Source organism: Puma concolor, chromosome A1, assembly GCF_028749965.1.
Source record: "Puma concolor isolate L17-30 chromosome A1, mPumCon1.1.hap2, whole genome shotgun sequence".
Classification (NCBI taxonomy): Eukaryota; Metazoa; Chordata; class Mammalia; order Carnivora; family Felidae; genus Puma; species Puma concolor.
The window spans coordinates 116,988,019-117,009,309 of NC_141667.1; the positions used below are offsets into that span (position 1 = coordinate 116,988,019).

Below are 21,291 nucleotides of genomic sequence, written 5' to 3' on the forward strand. Positions count from 1 at the left end.
TTCTCTACTGAGTCAGTGGCCAAAACAGAGGCCCCTTTCCAGAAGTGTCCTCTTAATCTAACCATCTGATACCATTCCCTGCTCTGATTCTTGCACCTAGTGCTGACTTCCCTTCTTCACTCATTTCATTACACCTCCATCCCATTGTGAACAAACACTATTTCAACTGGGGTAAAATACACAAACCATAAAACTCACCATTAATACATTTACTACATTCACAACATATGCAACTATCACCACCATTCACTTCTAGAATATTTTCACTCCTCCAAATGGAAATTCCATACTCATTAAGTAAACACTCCTCATTCCCTCCTTCCCTTAGTCCTTGACAACCTTTCTGTCTGTATGGATTCTAGATATTTCACATATATGTAATCACATATATGTGCCCTTTGTGTTTGGCCTCCCTCACTGAGCAGGTTTTCAAGGTTTAACCACACTGTAGCACAGCATGTATCAGTACTTCACTCCTTTTTATGACTGAATATTATTCCACTATATGAGTATACCATTTTGGTGATCTGTTTATCAGTTGATGGACATTTGGATTATTTCCACCTTTTGGCTACTGTGAATAGTGTTGTCATGAACATTCATGCACAAGTTTTTGTTTGAAAATACTTTTCTGTTTTTGGTTATATACCCAAGAGTGCAAGTGTTGGATATTATAATAATTCTATATTTAACTTGTTGAGGAAGTGAACTATTTTCCACAATTACCATACCGTTTTGTTAATTATCTTAAAAAACAAAACAAAACAAATGGGGCACCTGGGTGACTCAGTTGGTTAAGCATCTGCTTCAGGTCGGGTCATGATCTCACAGTTCATAGTTCAAGCCCCATGTTAAGCTCTGTGCTGACAGCTCAGAGCCTGCAGGCTGCTTCAGATTCTGTCTCTCTCTGCCCCTCCCCTGCTCACACACACTCTCTCTCTCAAATATAAATAAAACACTAAAAACAATTTAAAAAACAAAAAAACAAAAAAACCCAAAACCTATCCTCGTGAGTGTGAAGTGGCATCTCTATGTGGTTATGACTGGCATTTACCTAATAACTAATGATATTGAGCATCTTTTTGTGTGCTTGTTGGCTAATGGTTTATCCTCTTTGTTGAAAAATGTCTACTCAAACATTCTGTACATTTAAAAATTACATTATTTGTCTTTTCTGTTTGTGAGTTATTGAAAGTTCTTTACATATTCTGGATATTAGACCCTTATGAGATATGTGATTTGCAAATTATTTTCTCCCATTCTGTGGACTTTACTTTTTACTTTATTTACTAGTGGTGTCTATGAAAGCATAAAAGTTTTTAATTTTGATGAAATCAAAATTTATTCACTTTTCCTTTTGTTGCTTCCACTTTCATTGTCTTATATAAGAAATGACTGCCAAATACAAGGTTATGGGGATTTATATCTATGTTTTCTTCTAAGAGTTTTATGGTTTCAGCTCTTCTTTCAGGACTTTCATTTAATTGTAGTTAATTTTTGTATATGGTGCGTGTTTCATTTTTTAAATGTTTGTTTATTTTTTTTTTTTTAATTTTTTTTTTCAACGTTTATTTATTTTTGGGACAGAGACAGAGCATGAACAGGGGAGGGGCAGAGAGAGAGGGAGACACAGAATTGGAAACAGGCTCCAGGCTCTGAGCGGTCAGCCCAGAGCCCGACGCGGGGCTCGAACTCACGGACCGCGAGATCGTGACCTGGCTGAGGTCGGACGCTTAACCGACTGCGCCACCCAGGCGCCCCAAATGTTTGTTTATTTTTGAGAGAGACAGAACGCAAGCAAGGGAGGGGCAGAGAGAGAGAGACACAGAATCTGAAGCAGTCTCCAGGTTCTGAGCTGTCAGCACAGAGCCCGACACGGGGCTCAAACCCACAAACCATAAGATCATGACCTGAACCGAAGTAAGATGCTTAACCGACTCAGGTACCCAGGCGCCCCTCATTTTTTACCTGTGGCTATCCCACTGCTCCAAGAGCATGTGTTAAAAATCAAATGATGAACAAACTGAGGGTTGATGGGGGGTGGGAGGGAGGGGAGGGTGGGTGATGGGTATTGAGGAGGGCACCTTTTGGGATGAGCACTGGGTGTTGTATGGAAACCAATTTGACAATAAATTTCATATATTGAAAAAAAAAGTGAGTCTATTTAAAAACCTAAGTTTTGTTTGTTTTGTTGTTTTTCAAAAAAAAAAAGAAAAAAGAAAATCAACTGATGACAGGTGTATGGATTTACTTCTAGAATCTCAATTCTATTCCATTGATCAAACTCTCTATGTAATCTGCATGTTTTAATTTCTTTATCCACAAAGTGAAGATAACAAGAGCACCCATTCTCCACAAGACTATAATTAGAGATTAACTGACAAAAGATACGGGAGGAACTTAGCTAAGAGTATAGCACACAGTACATACTCAGGGAGGATATTACAAGTTTCATTATTATTTTTATTATCATCTTCAGCATTCTCACAGACTGTTCCCTCAAATTTCTGGTCTTCTGCATTTCCTTAGGCATAATACATCATCTTAAGTTATTTTTAAATAAACTGCATGGCTTCTTATAAGAACTGTATACATTCAATGAAGACTAGAAGCAATTCTTACCACATATATGGCAATAAATATTATTTATAAAACTATAAAAGAATATTTCACAGACTAAAGTGAATAAGCAGTTTTATAAGGGGCAGGGGGCGCCTAGATGGCTGAGTCAGTTAAACATCTGACTCCTGATTTCAGCTCAGTTTGTGGTCTCACAGTTCATGAGTTCGAGCCCCAGGTGAGGCTCCACACTGACCATGCAGAACCTGCTAGGATTCTCTCTCTCTCTCTGTCTCTGTCTCTCTCTCTCTCTCTCTCTCGCAGCCTCCACACTGACCATGCAGAGCCTGCTTGGGATTCTCTCTCTGTCTGGTCACCTTCCCTCTCTCCCTCTCAAAAATGATAGACTTAAAAAAAAAAGAAATTTTGTAAGGAAAACTAAACAGAAATGTTAATCCTGCTGCCCCATTTAAAGTTACAAAGTAACACTGGTAGGCATCAATGAAACACTAAGCACTGACAGAATTTGTTTATGGAGACAATAGAGGCTTAAATATTGTTCCCCATCCTCCACTCCAAATCACTTTTGTGCTCAGACCACTTAACTAATGAATCAAAAGTCTGAGACATTTTAAGAAGTCACATGCATTTTGTATCTAAGATTCTTTTTTTAATTTTTTTTTCAACGTTTTATTTATTTTTGGGACAGAGAGAGACAGAGCATGAACGGGGGAGGGGCAGAGAGAGAGGGAGACACAGAATCAGAAACAGGCTCCAGGCTCTGAGCCATCAGCCCAGAGCCTGACGCGGGGCTCGAACTCACGGACCGCAAGATCGTGACCTGGCTGAAGTCGGACGCTTAACCGACTGCGCCACCCAGGCGCCCCAACTAAGATTCTAATTACAGCCGTACAGAACTTTGTAAGTGTAGAGAAACCTGAGTATAAAAAGCTGGTTTTACTACAGTGTAGCACCATAGGAAAGCCTCAGTATCTTAGGAAACAGCATGTGACAGATATTCTCATAAACTGTTAAGACAGTTAGCAACCAATTTCCTCCTTTTGAGGGAGAGGCAAGGTGGTGGTTCCAAAAATATATTAATATCCTATAATATGTGCACAGATATAGACCTGGGAGTGATGGGGAAATGGACTGCTATTCCCAGTATTGAGCAAATTTTCTAAAAATTAAAGTTTAAATGGCTTTACTGATCTGTATAGCAATGCTATCAGTAATTAAAACTACTAAATGAGCACTTAACATAAATTATCTCATTTAATTCTTATGAACTGGATGAATTAGATATTATCCAAGTGGCTGATATGAGCAAACTTAAGGCTCAGATAATCTTGAATCAAACCCATATTTAACTTCACAACTCTTGCTATTAACCATTGTGTTATCTATTAATGACACTAAACAAAAGATTAAAATTGATTTAGCATTTTGCTTTTCAGTATAAGAACAGTGAAATCCTAGAAGTTTTTCTCTATAGCCCACTGGAAAATCTAATGTGGACTCAGTAAATCAAAATGAAAAACATCTCATGTATGCCAGCCATCTAAGTTTGCAAACCACAGGAAGGTATAAAGATTAATTCTATACTTCAAAGACAACAGTCTCCATTTTCATTTGGATATATTTAATATGATGAAAATAATACCAGCTCTCTTGAAAAGGTTCTAGCAGTATCAATAGCAAAAGGAATTATACCCTTCTTAGTAATAACTGAAAATGAGAACAAACTGCATTTAAGATGCATTCTGCAATTTTAAAGCATACAGCATAGCCTTTATCACCTAAAACCATCTTCTACACCAACATGACTCTTGGGTCATACCACTCAGTCCTGCAGACTGTAGCAAAGGTGGTACAATTCTATCATCAATTCTTTTTCAGTACTTAAATTTCTACCTCTTTCACATTAAACTTTTCTACTCAACACTTAATCTTTTTATTAGTATCAAAAGGTCAGAAAAAAAGAGGTCTTTCTCCTTTAAAAACATAGGTAGGGAAAGCAGGGATAATTCAAGTACAGGAAGAATCCAGTGTATGTATAGTAGCAATACCAGGAGTTGAAGATTATGTTATTTACAATCCCTTTAAAAGGCAAGTCAGTCAGAACCACCCTGAAAATAACAGCAGCTAGGGCTCAGAGAGACAGAGAACAGGGGATTGAGAAATGATGGTAATGTTTAAGTTCACGGAGTAGGTAGCAGAGACTTTGTCAAAGTCATATTTAATAATCTGAGTCCAGTGAGAAGTCATAAAAAGGGGTTTAAATAAATGGGAAAATACTGAGTTCTCACTCTATCCCCCACCATATCTGGCATACTTTCTAAGGAATTATAAAAGAATAATATAAAGTGAAATTAAAAAGAATTTGCTGGTTGTTAGAATACAGTATTTTTATAAAGAAAAAACATGAAAGGTTGGTGCACCAATGTGCCTCCTATTTCTCTTGGTTATTCAGTAACTAAACCAATCTAACTAATGGCTGTGTATGTGTGTATATAATTATCCCATTCATGCATGACCTAGCGGTAACTGCTTAGTAGGAATATTTAAAAAAAAAATCTTTTATGTTTATTTATGAGAGAGAAGGAGAGACAGAGCACGAGTGGGGGAGGGGCAGAGAGACAGGAAGACACAGAATCCGAAGCAGGCTCCAGGCTCTGAGTTGTCAGCACAGACCCTAATTTGGGCTCGAACCCATGAACCATGAGATCATGACCTGAGGCAAGGTCGGACACTTAACTGACTGAGCCACCCAGGCACCCCAGTAGGAATATTTTAAAGTTTAATTCTTTTTATTTAAAATATTAAGCTGGCTTGTAATCGTATATGTGTTTCAAAGGCAGCATCGGAAATTTCTACATATAAAGCAAAATTAATGAATGTCCTAATCTGATAAAAATACTTCCTTAATTTACATCCAAATCCACAATGTACTTAAATCTTACTGATACTGTTTTTTTATTCTATTATTATATATAATTACTTTGCAGGAGAAAGATTTATAACCCCTTTAAAAATATGCTTCCTTGACAAAAGAGAATCATTATTCTCTTTGCTAAGGTCATAATTATTCACCAAGACAAATGGCATCAAATACTTAACAAGAAAATAATAAATATAATCTGAAATTACATACATTTGCCATTAATTTTATAAGGTGTATTTTAAAAATTCAAGTTTTGTTTGTGGTATTTAAAGTAAAGGTAAGTCTTAAAACCAGCCAGCTCAGGGGCACCTGAATGGCTCAGTTGGTTGGGCATCTGACTTCAGCTCAGGTTGTGATCTCAAAATTTTGAGGGGGATCTCTCTCCCCCTCAAAATAAATAAACATTAAAAAACTTTCCCAAAAAATAAAAAATAAAAAACCATCCAGCTCAAGTTTCTTTAATCACCTTTTTTTCAGCCTTGTATTTTTCAGAGAAGTTACTGAACCTATTCTTACCACATTAAAAAAAGAATGACCTATGACTTAATAAAAACAGCTTAGCTTAGCAGCACGAGTCCAAGATTCTAATCCTAATTATGCCACCAATCAAACGTATACCCACAGATATTGAGTTAAACTTCCCTAGACCTTTATGTATTCTTAGGCCTTTATTTTTTTTTTTTTCAGTCTTCAAATATTTTCATTAGAAGGTCATGTGTTGCCTTCATTTATTTTATTTCTAATTACTGTACATTTACTTTTATGAAAACAAAGCCTGCATTTTCTAATACAAAAAAAAAAAAAAAAAAAAAAAAACCCTAAAAATTGTTTCAGGAATGCAGAGAAATATCCAACTTACATAGTGAAAATGTACACCATAAATACTGCTGCAGTGCAGTCATATCTGCATTTCCCTTATTTATTAATTATCTTGTCTGGGATGTCTGGGTGGCTCAGTCTGTTAAGCGCCTGATTCTGGATTTCGGCTAAGAGTCACTGTGGATTTCTCACAGTTCAGGAGACTGAGCCCCCACATTAGGCTCTGAGCTGTCAGTACAGAGTCTGCTTGGGATTTTCTCTTTCTGCCCCTTCTCCACTTACACACGCCTGTGTGCTCTTTCTCTGCATAAATAAACACATAGTTTTAAAAAACTATCTTGTCTGAAAACATAGAATATAAAGAACAATTACGAAAAACAGACATTTACAGACACTTCTAAAGTATTACTCAGAATAATCTGTTGGCACTGGATAGCCAATCATAGCACAGCCACAGTAGCAGGATACGCATATGCCCTTTGGTTCATACCACTGTGCATTGTTTGGAATATTACTTCCATATTGCTAAGTGCTATCATAACCATTCTGGTAAGTGCCCATTGGATTACCAGTCCTAAAACTGGTAAAGAGACACAAAATTACCTCCAAAGTTCCCACAGGTGTTAACTGCAGCACTATAAATACCATTCTGACTTTTTGCCCCAAAATCTCTTAAGCAGACTACAGTAACCTCTGTCCTAATTTTACTTCTCTCTAAAGGTATTAAATCCACAACTTTTGCCCAGAGAGTATCTGTCCCAACGGTGATCCTTCATGCCTCCTCTACTCCTGGAACAACCAGAATCTCTGTCTTCAAACAACAGAAGCAAACTGGGAATAAGTGCTCTTGATTAGATTGAGGAAGCACAGACATAAGGTCACTCACTTGCTTTATTTTATTAGGTGTAAAAAAAAGTGTATGCTGTGCCTGTTTTGTGCTGTGTACTACGAGCAGCTCTTCCAATTTAATGAACTCCTTTGAAGAGTTAGGGTAGTCATATCCAATGACAAATTTCACATCTTCCACATCTAGCCCTCTGGAGGTGACATCTGTAGCAACCAGAATAGGAGCTTTTCCATGTCTGAATTCATTTAGAACCCAGTCATACTCCTGTTGACCCTTGTCACTATGGATACCCATGGTGGGACACCCATCTCTCATTTATCTAGTAAGCTCATCGCATCTTTTTTTGGTTTCAACAACAACAAAAATGGTCTTATTGTACTCCTTTCTCATGATCTCTTCTATTAGACGAGTAAGTTTTTCATCCTTTTCTGCATCATGACACACACCTACAATGTGAAGAATGTTGTGGTTTGCACTCAGTCCTAGTGCACTAATGTTTATATGAATGTAGTTCTTTAAGAGAATCTTTAACATGCTGTCTTACTTCTTTGGGCCAAGTCACACTCCACATTAGGGTTTGCCTGTCAGGTCCTATCTGATCCACAATCTTCCTTATTTGGGGCTCGAAGCCCCTATAAGCATTCCATCTACTTCATCAAGGACAAGGTAGGTGGTTCTTCTCTGACCGGTTTTCCACACTCTAAATAAAGTCTTCCAGGTAATGCAATACAGATTTCCACACCGCTCTCCAAATCACAAATATGTGGTCCCTGAGGAGCACCACCATAGATGCAAGTGGGCTTCCACTGACATGCTCTACAGTATTCAGCAGCTACTTGCTGTACATGTTAGGCCAGTTCTCAAGTTGGTGCCAGCACCAAGCAAACAAACCCATCACCTCTCTTTAGGAATGGCTGATGGATGTGGAGGACAGCAGGCAGCAAATAAGACAATGTTTTCCTGGATCCAGTCTGTGCTGCTCCAACCATATCCAATCCACTTGGAGTTAGGATCTATCAATGACCTTGTAACAGCAGCATGTTCAATAAAATTTGATCTTACAATGACAAACATTACATTTGCAGGCAAGTTTGCCTCATAAAAATTCAGAACGGACTTTGGGCACTTGTGACCTCTAACTGCAATTTGTAATTTCCTTATGCCTTCTATATGTTTCCATCTCTTGTACAGTGTGCCTCGCCAAACCTCACTGAAAATTCATCTCAAATTTGGGCGGCTCATCAAGATCCCACTTCTTTTTTTGACTAGTTTTCCCCCAGAATTTCCAAACTTCTTTCCAGATAGATGCCCTGCCCTACTTCTCTCAAATCAAAGTGCACCAAACCTGTGGGTTTCTACTACTTGTTCACTGGCTGGTGACAAATATTGTTTTACAGTGATAGTCATTTTGTAAGACAATATTTGGAAAGTTATTTCCTCAGTATCTCTGGTTAAGGACATGGAATGGTATCATCCACAAACAGATCTGCTTTGTTTGTGGCCATCAACTGGGGTTGCTGGGGACAGGACAAACAAAGGTATCTGGGGGCTCAATCTTCCAGTGATTGGCGAATGACTGGTCCCCCATGGCTGGTAAAGTCTAATCAGAATCTGAAGGGGAAGCCATGGCACTTAGCAATAAGGATACGGGGATTCGGGGAGAAGGGAGTGCTAGGTCTTTAAAACAACTTGTAAAATGATCACAAAGCTCCTTCCAGTTTTATAGTTTGTAATGAAGAACCCTCTCGTAAGACCTGAAAAATTAACATAAGAAGAAATAACTATGATCTATCATCCATGTAAAGGTAAAGAAAAGAAAAAGAAAAAATAAATGAACACAGTTGGATGTTTTAAGCCTTTTTCCTTTAAGGCACATTATTAAAATTCATTTACTTTTGGCTACATAAAAATTGAACTGATATAAAAGTATCTCAAATTTGCCTTTATTGTTAAATGTATCATAGCACATTTATAAAATGGAAATGTTATGTAGTTATAAATATCATACTTTCAAAAAATACTGGAAATTAAATTTTAAAAAGCCAGAGCTGGTAATGAATGTAAAATATTGACACAAAGCCAAGTCATAAGGTAAATATTTAACAAAAGGTACTAAATGTAAATACCATTGTTACTTTTATAAAAACTGTATATAGTCATCTTCCTCCTTATCCACAGTTTTGCTTTCTGTAGTTTCAGTTACTTGTGTTCAAATGCATTCTATAAACAGATGATCTGTCAGAAGGTCAATAGTAGCCTGACACTACATCACAATGCCTATGTCATTTACCTCACTTCACCTCATCAGGTAGGCATTTTATCATCACAAGAAAGGTGTGTACAGTATAATAAGATATTTTGGAGGTGGGGCGTGGGAGGTTGGGAGGGAGGGACAGAGAGAGACAGAGACAGAGACAGAGACAGAGAGAGAGAGAGAGAGAGAGAGAGAGAGAGAGAGAGAGAGAGACCTCATTCACGTAACCTTTATTACAATATATTGTTACAACTCTCTGTGGTTTCAGGTATCCTGTGGGAATCTTGGAACACATAACAACCATGGTTAAGGAAGAACTAATGTACTTAATCCCACTTAAAAAAAAACATTTGTATGAGAAAGAAAAAAACTTTGAAGAACTACAAAGTGTTGTGGCTGGCTCTGTAGGAGGTTACAAGTGATTTTAACTTTCCTCTTTATCTTCTGCTCAATTTTCTGGGGGCTTTTTCTTTATGACTATGTATTATTTTTGTAAGATCTACCCAAAACAGTATTTTCAATCTTTGCCTCTGTTTTGGATTTTAATCAGCTCTGATGATCAGCCAAAATATCCTCTAAGAATCAATTCTACTTGAAAAGAGCTACCACAGAATACTTAGTTTCTGAACTTCAGAAAGCACTATCATAATAGGAGCTAGAAATTCTAAAAAGGCTGAACTCAAATCCCAGCTGAAGTATTAAATTTCCTTAATCATTTATAAACTTGTGCTGTGGCACTCTTTTATATTGAGAAAACATACAAGGGCAAGGCTAATACACACATGCTTCTTACAGGTCAAATTTTAATATACCAGGCTTTTTGTTGTATCATTATTCATCAACATGAGCTATAACGTAATATGACTATAACACTCAATTATATTAAATTTGAACCAACTATAAAGGTATTCTGACAGAGTTTTCTTACTTTTATTTTAAAATGTTCTAGTTGGTTATAATAATCAGATTGTAGTACTCACTTTACGTAAAAACCAAGATATAGCTAACCAGAAAATAAACAATGGCCTAGCAGCCAATAATGCAGTAATTATGCTATTACTCTACTAGCTAAATAGACTGTTACAGTAATTTTATACTTACTCTCTACTACTCCTGGAATTGCTCTATAATGTTGAAACTGGTAAAAGGATTTTTCCAACATGTACTCAGGATTAATTTCTTCTACACGTAGCAAGTTCAAAACCATGTTGTAGGTCAAATGGAAAGCACTATTTAGAGGATCAGCTGAGCCCTAAGAGGAAAAAAAAAAATGTCAATGTTGTAACTTTTTCAAATAAATTTATACAGATGCCAATTAAACTGCTTAACAATTTAATCCATGTTAAGGAATACTATAGAAATGTATTAAGTTATTTCCTTTAAATGACCAACACAAAGTGATTAAACAGTTGAGATTTGGGAAAGGGAAGGGGGAAAAAATCCACTGACTAGGAACAGCAGTTCTTAATTTTTTTTTTAATGTTTATTTATTTTTGAATGAGAGAGATATGAGTGTAAGCAGGGGAGAGGCAGAGAGAGAGGGAGACACAGAATCTGAAGCAGGCTCCACGCTCTGAGCTGTCTGCACAGAGCCCAACGCGGGACTCAAACTACAAGACGTGAGATCATGACCTGAGAGCCAAGGTTGGATGCTCAACCGACTAAGCCAACTAGGCACCCCAACAGCAGTTCTTAAAATACTGTTCTTGGGGCGTCTGGGTGGCTCAGCCGGTTAAGCGTCCGATTTCGGCTCAGCTCATGATCTCATGGTCCGTGAGTTCGAGCCCTGCGCCAGGCTCTGTGCTGACCGCTCGGAGCCTGGAGCCTGTTTCGGATTCTGTGTCTCCCTCTCTCTCTGACCCTCCCCCTTTCATGCTCTGTCTCTGTCTCAAAAATAAATAAACGTTAAAATTAAAAAAAAAAAAAATACTGTTCTTAAAAGCCAAGTATGTTTAGCTTTCTGCCTTCTAGGCACTTCATAAGGTTACACTTTCTGGACTCCTGGTGTGTGGGCCAATAAATTGTAGTGATGTGTCACTTTCTGGCCAAGTATTTAATTGCTGGTGTTAAAATCCATCTTTTTCCTTCCCGAATTGGAGTTAGTAGACACTGTGCTATTGAGCCATATACTGCTCGCTATTCACTTTCTGTTCTATGTATATATGTAAATAGATTCACCAAGTTTAAAAATGACCACATCTACGAAGCATTTGCCAATCACTATACTAATCACTTTCAATAATAAGTTTTCAATTCACAATATTCCTAACAAAACCAATTTACTGTCTTAATTTTAAACAAGAAACAGGTTCAGAGATGTGAAGAAACTTGCTCAAGCTAAAGAGGTAGGAGGATCCATCTTATGGAGTCTGTGGGCTAAAATCCTCCTAGAGGGCAAATTAAATTGCAACTTATTTCACATCTCTCTTTTCAATATTCAATATTCACATTACTAAAATTATAGGAACCCTCAAATATTGATCAAGTATTTCTCAACATTTACATATTTAATTTGATCAGCCAAATTATAAAATTTTTAAATCATGTATCAAGAGAAAGCCTAATAAAAGGGTCACCTAAACTTTAACCTGGAACAACGGTAGCCAATACTAAGTAGTTTTTTAAGCATTATTTCACATTTATTTATTTCTGAGAGACAGAGAGAGATACAGCACTAGTCAGGGAGGGATAGAGAGAGAGGGAGACACAGAATCCGAAGCAGGCTCCAGGCTCCGAGCTGTCAGCACAGAGCCCGACTCAGGGCTTGAACTCACAAACCGTGAGATCATGACCTGAGCTGAAGTCAGACGCTTAACTGACTGAGCCACCCAGGCTCCCCTTAAGGATTATTTCAGTTGACAAGTTGCTCACTGAAAGGTAGTACGATTAAGAGAGCTACATAGCAATTTTCCAAAGCAGATTTGTAATACTACCTTTCGAATGGTATTCTACTTCTAATGATTTCTGAAGTTGTAGAGTGCATGGTTCATTCAGGCAAGGAGTATAGAAAATTGCCACTCTATTTTTGCTTTTTGAACTATAATAGTGGAAGATAGAAGAAAATGCATAAACATGGGTCTTTCCACTTCTTCAAAAAAGGTCCATAAGAAATCACATACTCAAGGTATGTTCTTCCTAAAGTTCCAAAAGCTTTGAAAAACCAGGAAATAAATTTCATCTTCCTTAGCCGTTACCAACATAATTCAGGTTGAAATGAACACACAACTGTTTATAAGCAGAAAGCCTGGATAGTCTCTTACAAAAAGCACAATATGTTCTGTAAGAAACCATTAAGTTGAAATTTCATTTCAGAAATTATGGAATATATATGTTTTTGTGATTATACTGGAGAAATGTAAAGGATCTCTTAACTGCTGAAGAATAAAAGATACATTCACTAGTCTTTCTGGATATTATACACACACTTTCTGTCTGACCCAACTTTTCATTTAAGAAAACATTATAATGAATAGTTTTTTTTTTTTTTTTGTAGCTCACATCAAGTATATACAAAAAGAACAAGCTCCTGTCTTATGTCAAATTCTATCTGAACTAATAGATAAAAACTCTGACCATAAATAAGAAGCAACAGATGGGAGGGGAACCCGGCTGGCTCAATCAGTAAAGTATATAACTCTTGATCTGGGGGTCATGAGTTCAAGCCCACGTTAGGTATAGAGATTAATAAACATACTTTAAAAAAAAAAGGCAACGGGGCACCTGGGTGGCTCAGTTAAGCATCCGACTTCAGACCCCGATCAGGGTCATGATCTCCTGGTTTGTGGGTTCAAGCCCTGCATCCGGCTCTGTGCGGACAGCTCAGAGCCTGGAGCCTGCTTTGGATTATGTCTCCCTCTTGGCCCCTCCCTTGTTCACACTCTGTCTCTCTCTCTGTCAAAAATAAATAAACATTAAAAAATAAACATAATAAAATAAAAAGTTTTAAAGGGCAATGGATATGAAGGTATTAGATAAACAAAAAGAGGACACTGTAACAAGAGCCATTTTGGAAAGTTGAATACGTTTATATAATGGGTGGTAGAAAAGTAGTCAAGCCAAAGAGGCTAAGAAAGAAATTACTAAAATATTTTATTTTTTTTTTTAATTTTTTTTTTTTATTTTTTTTTTATTTTTGGGACAGAGAGAGACAGAGCATGAACGGGGGAGGGGCAGAGAGAGAGGGAGACACAGAATCCGAAACAGGCTCCAGGCTCTGAGCCATCAGCCCAGAGCCCGATGCGGGGCTCGAACTCACAGACCGCGAGATCGTGACCTGGCTGAAGTCGGACGCTTAACCGACTGCGCCACCCAGGCACCCCGAGAAAGAAATTACTAAAATATTTTAAATGTAAGATCATTAAATGATTTACATGCACAAATATAGAACTGCGTATGCATGCTAAGATACTGTAAATTGCAACAAATAACCTTTAGCCAACAAGCAATGAACAGATGTATTCTGTCATCTTTCTGGCTAAGACTACTTAACCCAACAAAAGGAAAAATGATTAAATATGACAAACAGATCCAAATTTTACCAACGTACAAAGCATACTAATTCCTTTAACATACAGTGACTCTGAATAATCTATGTATTTTAATTATTACTTGAGAAAATAAACATTCCATTCAGTAAAATCCTATTACTTAAGGGTGAATCTCAATTATTGACATTTAAAGGAAAATAAAACAGACCTAAGGTTATAATGATTTATAAGTTCATATACTGTATTAAGTATGTTAAAAGAATAGGGCACCTGGGTGGCTCAGTTAGTTAGGCATCCGACTTTGACTCAGGTCATGATCTCACAGTTTGTGAGTTCAAGCCTCACGTCGGGCTCTGTGTTGACAGCTCACAGCCTGGAACCTGCTTCGGATTCTGTGTCTCCCTCTCTCTCTCTCTCTGCCCCTCCCTGGCTCACACTCTGTCTCTCTCAAAAATAAACATTAAAAGAAAAAAAAAAAAGTTTGTCAAAAAACAATTTGGCATGTGCTGTCATGCCAAATTCTGTCTGAGCCAGTAATTGAACAATCTATTTGCATGAAGTACTGAGAAGCAGTAGTAGCACATGGTGGTTAGGAGCATGGACTCTGAAATCACATTGCCTTACTTTAAAAGCAGGATTTGCCATTTAACAACAAAATGACTTTGGAAAAAATTCTTAATTTCTGTATGCCTTATTTATTTATAAAATTGGGATAGTACCAGTAATTATTTCCATGCCTAAAATATGTAAAATGTTCTAAAACTATTAGTTGCTATTGTTCTGAATAAGCTGCCTACAAATTCTTTAATAATAGTAAAACTACCTGAAAGAATCCTAGGGGACAAAAAAAGTAGTAGGGCAGTTAGTCTCAATAAATGTGTCCAGAAACCTAGAAATGTAGACACATATTTGCTTATGTAACTGCAATATTATCAATAATCAGGTACTATACCCTTTCAACAAGTCAAACTATACAGTATTCTAAGTGAGAGGTACCACTAGTACAACATTCACTAGTATGATTATAAATCAAAAGGACAGGTAGTAACAAGTGTTGGCTAGAATGCAAAGAAATTACAATCCTCATACTTTGCTGGTAAGACTGTAAAATGGTACACCTGCTGAAGAAAAACAGTCTGCCAAGTCCTCAAAAGGTTAAACATAGAATTACATAAGACGTTGCAATTTTACTCGTAGGTATATATGGAAAAGAAGTAAAAACAAGTTCACCTAAGAACTTGTAAAGAAACATTCATAGCAGCATTATTCACAATAGCCAAAATGTACAAACAACCTCAATATACATCTGCTGATAAAGGGATAAACTGTACTAAATCCACACAATGGAACAATATTCATCAATAAAAAGGAATGAAGACCTGGTACATATTGCAATATGGCTAAACCTTGAAAATATTATGCTAAAGAAATGCCAGATACAAAACATCACATATTATCTGAATACATTTATATGAAATGCCTAGAATAGGCAAGTCTATAGAGACAAAGAATAGGTTAGTGGTTTGCTTAGGGGAAAGGAAAGAGGAAGGAAATGGGGAGTGATTGAATGGATATAAGATTTCTTTTTGGGCTGATAAACATATTCCCAAACTGATTGTAATGATGGTGGCAAAACCGTGAATATATTAAAAATCAGGAATATTGATTAATGTATGCAATGTGAATAATATCTCAGTAAACCTGCTTTAAAGAGTTAATTTAAGAAATGATGGAGCGGCATCTGGGTGGCTCAGTTGGTTGGGCATGTGACTTTGGCCCAGGTCATGATCTTGCGGTTCCTGGGTTTGAGCCCTGTGTCAGGCTCTGTGCTGACAGTTGAGAGCCTGGAGCCTGCTCCGGATTCTGTGTCTCCCGCTCTTTCTGCCCCTCACCTGCTTGTCCTCTGTCTCTCTCTCTCTCTCACTCAATCTCAAAATGGATGGATATTTTTAAAAATTAAAAAAAAAAAAAAAGAAAGAAAGAAATGATGGAAAGGGGCGCCTGGGTGGCTCAGTCGGTTAAGCATCTGACTTCAGCTCAAGTCATGATCTCATGGTTCGTGAGTTCAAGCCCTGTCTCAGGCTCAGTGCAGACAGTTCAGAGTCCAGAGCATGCTTCAGATTCTGTGTCTCTCCCTCTCTCTCTCTGCCATTCCCTAACTCTCTCTCTCAAATAAAATAAACATTAAAATAAAAATGATGGAGAAATGGGAACTCTTGCGTACTACAACGGTCAGAATGGATATTCCTCAAAAAATTAAAAAAAAAAAAATAAGAACTACATATGATCTGGCATTCTATTTCTGGGTATTTAACCAAAAGAATCAAAATTAAATGGTGACCAGATACTAACACTCCTATGTTCAGTGCAGTGCTATTCACATAGCCAAGATGTGGAAATAATCTAAATGTCCATCAATAGGTGAATGGATTAAAAAAAAGGTGGTATATACATAAAATGGAATACAATTGAGCCTTAAAGAAAATAATTCTGCAATATGTGACAACATGAACTTTGAGGACATCATACTAAATGAAATAAGCCACAGAAAGATAAATACTGCATGAATCCACGAATATGATTTTTCTGAAATAGTCAAGTTCATGGAATCAAATAGTAGAATGGTGGTTGCCAACAACTGAGGTGGGTATAAAAGGTTAATTACTAATCAAAAGTCATAAACTTTCAGTCAAGCAAGATAAGTAAGCTCCAGAGATATGACATATGATAGTGTACCTATAGTCAACAATAATATATTTTGAAATTTAAAAATTTGTTGAGGGTAGATCTCAACAGAATATTCAAGAAAGACAAAAGAACTTTTAAACTTAACAGGTGCACTTTACATGCAGAAATGCCAAATAAATGAAATGAAAAATCTGTACTAAAGGAACCAGATACTGTCATTAAAATCCTGCTTCTTACTATTTAGCAACCTGATTCAATTTTTTCCATATATAGATCACAAGGAAAGAAAAATAATGTTTACTATATCTGGCACAATTTGAAGACTAAAAATACAAATTTCAAATCTTGTGTCATTTTCTCTACATGAAGAACTAAAGCTACATGGACACTTAAAAACAGGTTTCCAAGTGGTAATCTTTAAAACACCATATGATGGCTATGAATATGTACAGATAAACTTTGTCTTCAAATAAAAAAAAATATACTCTTACATATATTTGCTTTAGCATATAAGACCTCCCACACCCATATCTCAAATTCTCCTTGCTTGCTGTTCCCAAGTCTTAGAAACTGAAAAGGGTCCATTTCAGAGATAATGACCCATGTATGAAATTAACAAGTTTTGAAGCTTTAGCTAATGATCTGCCAGTTAATTTTATATTTTTAATTAATGTTGAGTTTCCCATCTTACTAACAGTTTTCTCTAGGAATTTTTTTAATAAGTTCTTACTGCATGGAGGAGAAGGAAAGCAACCAGGCCAAACTTCCCTGAGAAGTTCTCCAAGATAAAACAAAAATTAAACCCTTAAGACAATCCAAAACAAAAATACTAAACACGCAAAATGAACAGGCTAATTTGAAAAAAGCTTAAAAGTTGAACTTTTGTTTGTTGGGATATTTATGATCCATCAATAGCATTAGAATGCTAGACTGCAGAATTAATTTATTAAGCTATGTGGAGTTACAAAGCTAGGGGAAGGTAATGGCCTAAAATACTGAGAGCATGTGCCCTACTCAGGAAGAGCAATTTGTTCAGTGGAGAAGGCAGTTAGGGAAAGTGTCTTAAATTGGGAGGGCAAAGTAAATATTTCTGTCTTCTGTGGGGATCTTTACATTCCCTCCCTCACATGAGTTGATCTTTACTTATTATAACAGAAAGTAGGGTACAAAAGTAGGGTACAGCACTTTGAGCAGTTACTGTCTTCTACCTTTCAAGCACAAATGGTTTAGTAGATTAACTCATCTACTTAGAAAGGTATTGGAACTGACACAACTAATTTCAAGGTACCTCCTGAAATAAGTTTCTCAAATTCCTGGTGAGACCACAGAATCTTAACTCAATTACCTTAAGTAGCTGTTTTCCAATCGTTGGGCTCATCTTTTCATCCACCATAAGAATCACAATTCCTCTATCATCCATTCCCCTCCTTCCAGCTCGACCAGACATCTGAATGTATTCACCAGAGGAAATCTGAGTGAACATAATTAAAAACACAGAGTTTAGGAGAAAACCTGGTGAAAAACATATTCTTAAATCAGAAAAATACACAAAACACAAGTTAACACATTCCAAAAAAGGGAATGTGATTGAAAAAATCACCTTTTAGGAGTTTAAGTGAAAACACAAAAATGCAAATATTACAAGGGCACCTGGGTGCCTTAGCTGGTTAAGCATCTAACTTTGGCACAGGTCATGATCTCACAGTTCATGAGTTCAAGCCCCACTATGGGCTCTCTGCTGCCAGCACAGAGCCTGCTTCAGATCCTCTGTGTCCCTTTCTCTCTGCCCCTCTCCCCCATGCATTCTCCCTCTCAAAAATGAATATGTGAACATGAAAAAAAAAAAAATGTTTAGCTCCAAAATGATCACATACACCATAGCTAGAAGTAAAGATTGGCTAATCCATGGACATAAAAAACATCTTTGAGCTAGACGTTCTGGAATGGCAGAATCTAAGAAATAAGAAAGTAAACAAAGAATCAAACTCTACTAAATACCAATTTTTACTTGATTGTAATAAACTTTCTTAATTTGCAAAATTAGATTAATATAAATTTATTTTTCAAGTACAGTTCTTATTTTTTGGTATACATTCTTAGAATTCAGGAGAGTCCATTCACCATTAAGAATAGAACCTAATGGAGAAAGGTTAGAAGTCATTTCAGGGTGACATTCAACCACAGAGAGAATGGACAAAGTTTTATCTGTAAGTGTCTCTATACTATTCTCTGATGGAAAGGGTCCACTGTTTTCAGATTCTCAAAAAATATCTGACTCAAAGAGTTAAGAACCAGTATGCTACAAGAATGCATATTAATGAAAGCATCAAAAACAGACCTAACAACCAGGGAGCAACAAAGGCACCAGAAAAACATAACAAAAAAGCCAATCCTAAAAAAAGATCTGATAAGAACATTCTGAAAAGGCAATCCAAGCGAATTTCCGTAAGTCCCAAGAGTATCATTACAAGATTATGGTTGGTTATGATTTTCAGGTTTAATAAAATGATCCTGACTCATCAAGCTTGCTTTCTTAAGTTCAATAATCTACCCTAGAGTCCTTGAGATGCCAAGAAGAATGTAAAGTCGCAAAACACTTTTTTACACATTTTCTTGTGGCATCAATTGTATTTGGAGACTTAAGTAATTTTAAACTGATAAATTATAAAGATTTTTAAAACTTACACTATTTTAAAATATAAAACATGAAACTTTTAACTGCTTTACAGACAAATCACATTCTATAGGAATTTTTAAAAGTTTAATTTTAAAAAGTTACAGGTTAGAGAAAGTTTCTGAATACTACGTAAAAATTTCTAAAGAGAAATGGCACCTGTCTCACTGTACTTCTATTGCTTTTGTATAGCATTCAATAAATTTTAAAATAAAAAAAAAAAAAATGCTTTGCCTTTACAATTCTACCGTGAGTGCTTTTCAGTGTTTTGATGATTAGTAATTACTGTCAGAAACTTCTCTAAGCAGAAAAAAATCACTTTCAAGGACAAAAGGTTAAGTGAAGAAATAGCTGACTACTGAAAAATTTCTCAAAACCCAATTTACCTGAGTCTTCTTGGCTTGTACTGGAACTCAAACTAGAAATTTCTCTTCTTCTACCTGCTTTTCACCCCTGGGAAGCTCCCCTGTGTACTGGGTAAGTAACCATTTGCTGCTGTTTCTAAGTATAAGGATTGCCCTCTCTATGAAGTGTCTTCTTTCATATGCTTTATCCTTCTGGACATAACTTCTTAGAATCCGTAACACAACATTTTATTATACTCTGCTAACTAAGTTTATTTAGAGATTGGGTTTAACTTTAACAAAGTTTAAATTCAGGAACTGTTTACTGAATGGGTTCCTTGTCCCTGATTAAGAATTTACTTTTTATCCAAATTCACTGTTTTACGCATGATTCCACCTTTCTCTCCTTTCTTGTGCCTTAGAAAAGACATTACGTCTAAACCTATTAAAACCTCTATTTTAAAAGTCAAAGATTAAATAATGAGGTGCAACTGCAGTCAGTACAGACTGGGTGCTTTAAATACCCTAAACTTTAAAAAATGAACATTCTAGATATATTTAAATGCTTTAAGGGCGCCTGGGTGGCTCAGTCAGTTAAAAGTCTGACTTTGGCTCAGGTCATGATCTCATGGTTTGTGGGTTCAAGCCCCACGTCAGGCTCTGTGCTGACAGCTCGGAGCCTGGGGCCTGCTTCGGATTCTGCGCCTCCCTCTCTCTCTGCCCTCACCTACTCATACTCCGTCTCTCTCTCTCAAAAATAAACATTAAAAAAATTTTTTTAAATGTTTTAAAGCATTCACGAATCATCTGCACACTTATCCCTCATCATCAAACTCTTTCATCAAGAGAGGTTTTTGTTTTTTGGCTAATGGATAGAAATGAAGGATCTCAAGTGTAATGTTGATGAACTCGCTTATTGGCTCGGGTGCAAATTCTTCAGATTTATAACTGAAAATCTCAAAGATTATATAAGCCCAAATCACTTTAGGTAAAACAAATGGTAAAATAAAAATTATTTCAATACATTGGGGCACGTGAGTGCCTTAGCTGGTTAAGGGTATGACTTCGGTTCAGGTCATATCTCACAGTTTGTGGGTTCAAGCCCCGTGTCGGGCTCTGTGCTGATAGCTCAGAGCCTGGAGCTTGCTTTGGATTTTGTGTGTGTGTCTCTCTCTCTGCCCCTCCCTGCTCGTGCTCTATCTCTCAAAAATGAATAAATGTTAAAAAAAATTATTTCAACATGTTAATTATTTTACTTACCCATCGGAAATCTTTCCCATCAAATTTTCGGGCATTTGTAAATAAAACAGTTCTAGCTGGCATATTAATTCCCATGGCAAAAGTCTCTGTGGCAAATAAGGCCTAAATAAATGAAAAATTTACATGATTAAACATGTACATTAAGCTAAAAAACTAGTTTTGTAATTTTCAAGTACAAACAAAACATTACTTTTCAAAATTAGTTATTAGAGATTGCAAAAATAAGACCACATACTAGTCCCAGATGTGTGTCAGTATTTTAAATATAAAATGATTAAACAGTATCTAATGTCCCTTGCATCCCAGAAATTTTTTAATTTAGGGAAAAGAAAAGTCTTTTCCTAAATTCCAGTGGTGCTAACTTGAAGAGTATACTACCGGTCTAATGTACAAAGCATGAGGCTGTAGATTACTT

The 21,291-nt window shown here is 36.5% G+C and overlaps 1 protein-coding gene and 1 pseudogene across 1 annotated transcript in view; both read right to left on the reverse strand.

Annotated features, from left to right (window-relative positions):
- Positions 1 to 21,291, reverse strand: part of MTREX (Mtr4 exosome RNA helicase) — a 108,108-nt gene that overhangs the window by 52,729 nt on the left and 34,088 nt on the right. The window contains exons 14-16 of the mRNA XM_025925061.2: positions 20,877 to 20,978; positions 17,944 to 18,069; positions 10,525 to 10,675 (exon numbers count right to left, since the gene is read on the reverse strand). Coding sequence (XP_025780846.1) covers positions 10,525 to 10,675; positions 17,944 to 18,069; positions 20,877 to 20,978 — 379 coding nt within the window. The remainder of the gene's footprint in view (positions 1 to 10,524; positions 10,676 to 17,943; positions 18,070 to 20,876; positions 20,979 to 21,291) is intronic.
- LOC112861669 (putative ATP-dependent RNA helicase DDX5 pseudogene) lies at positions 5,936 to 8,757 on the reverse strand (annotated as a pseudogene).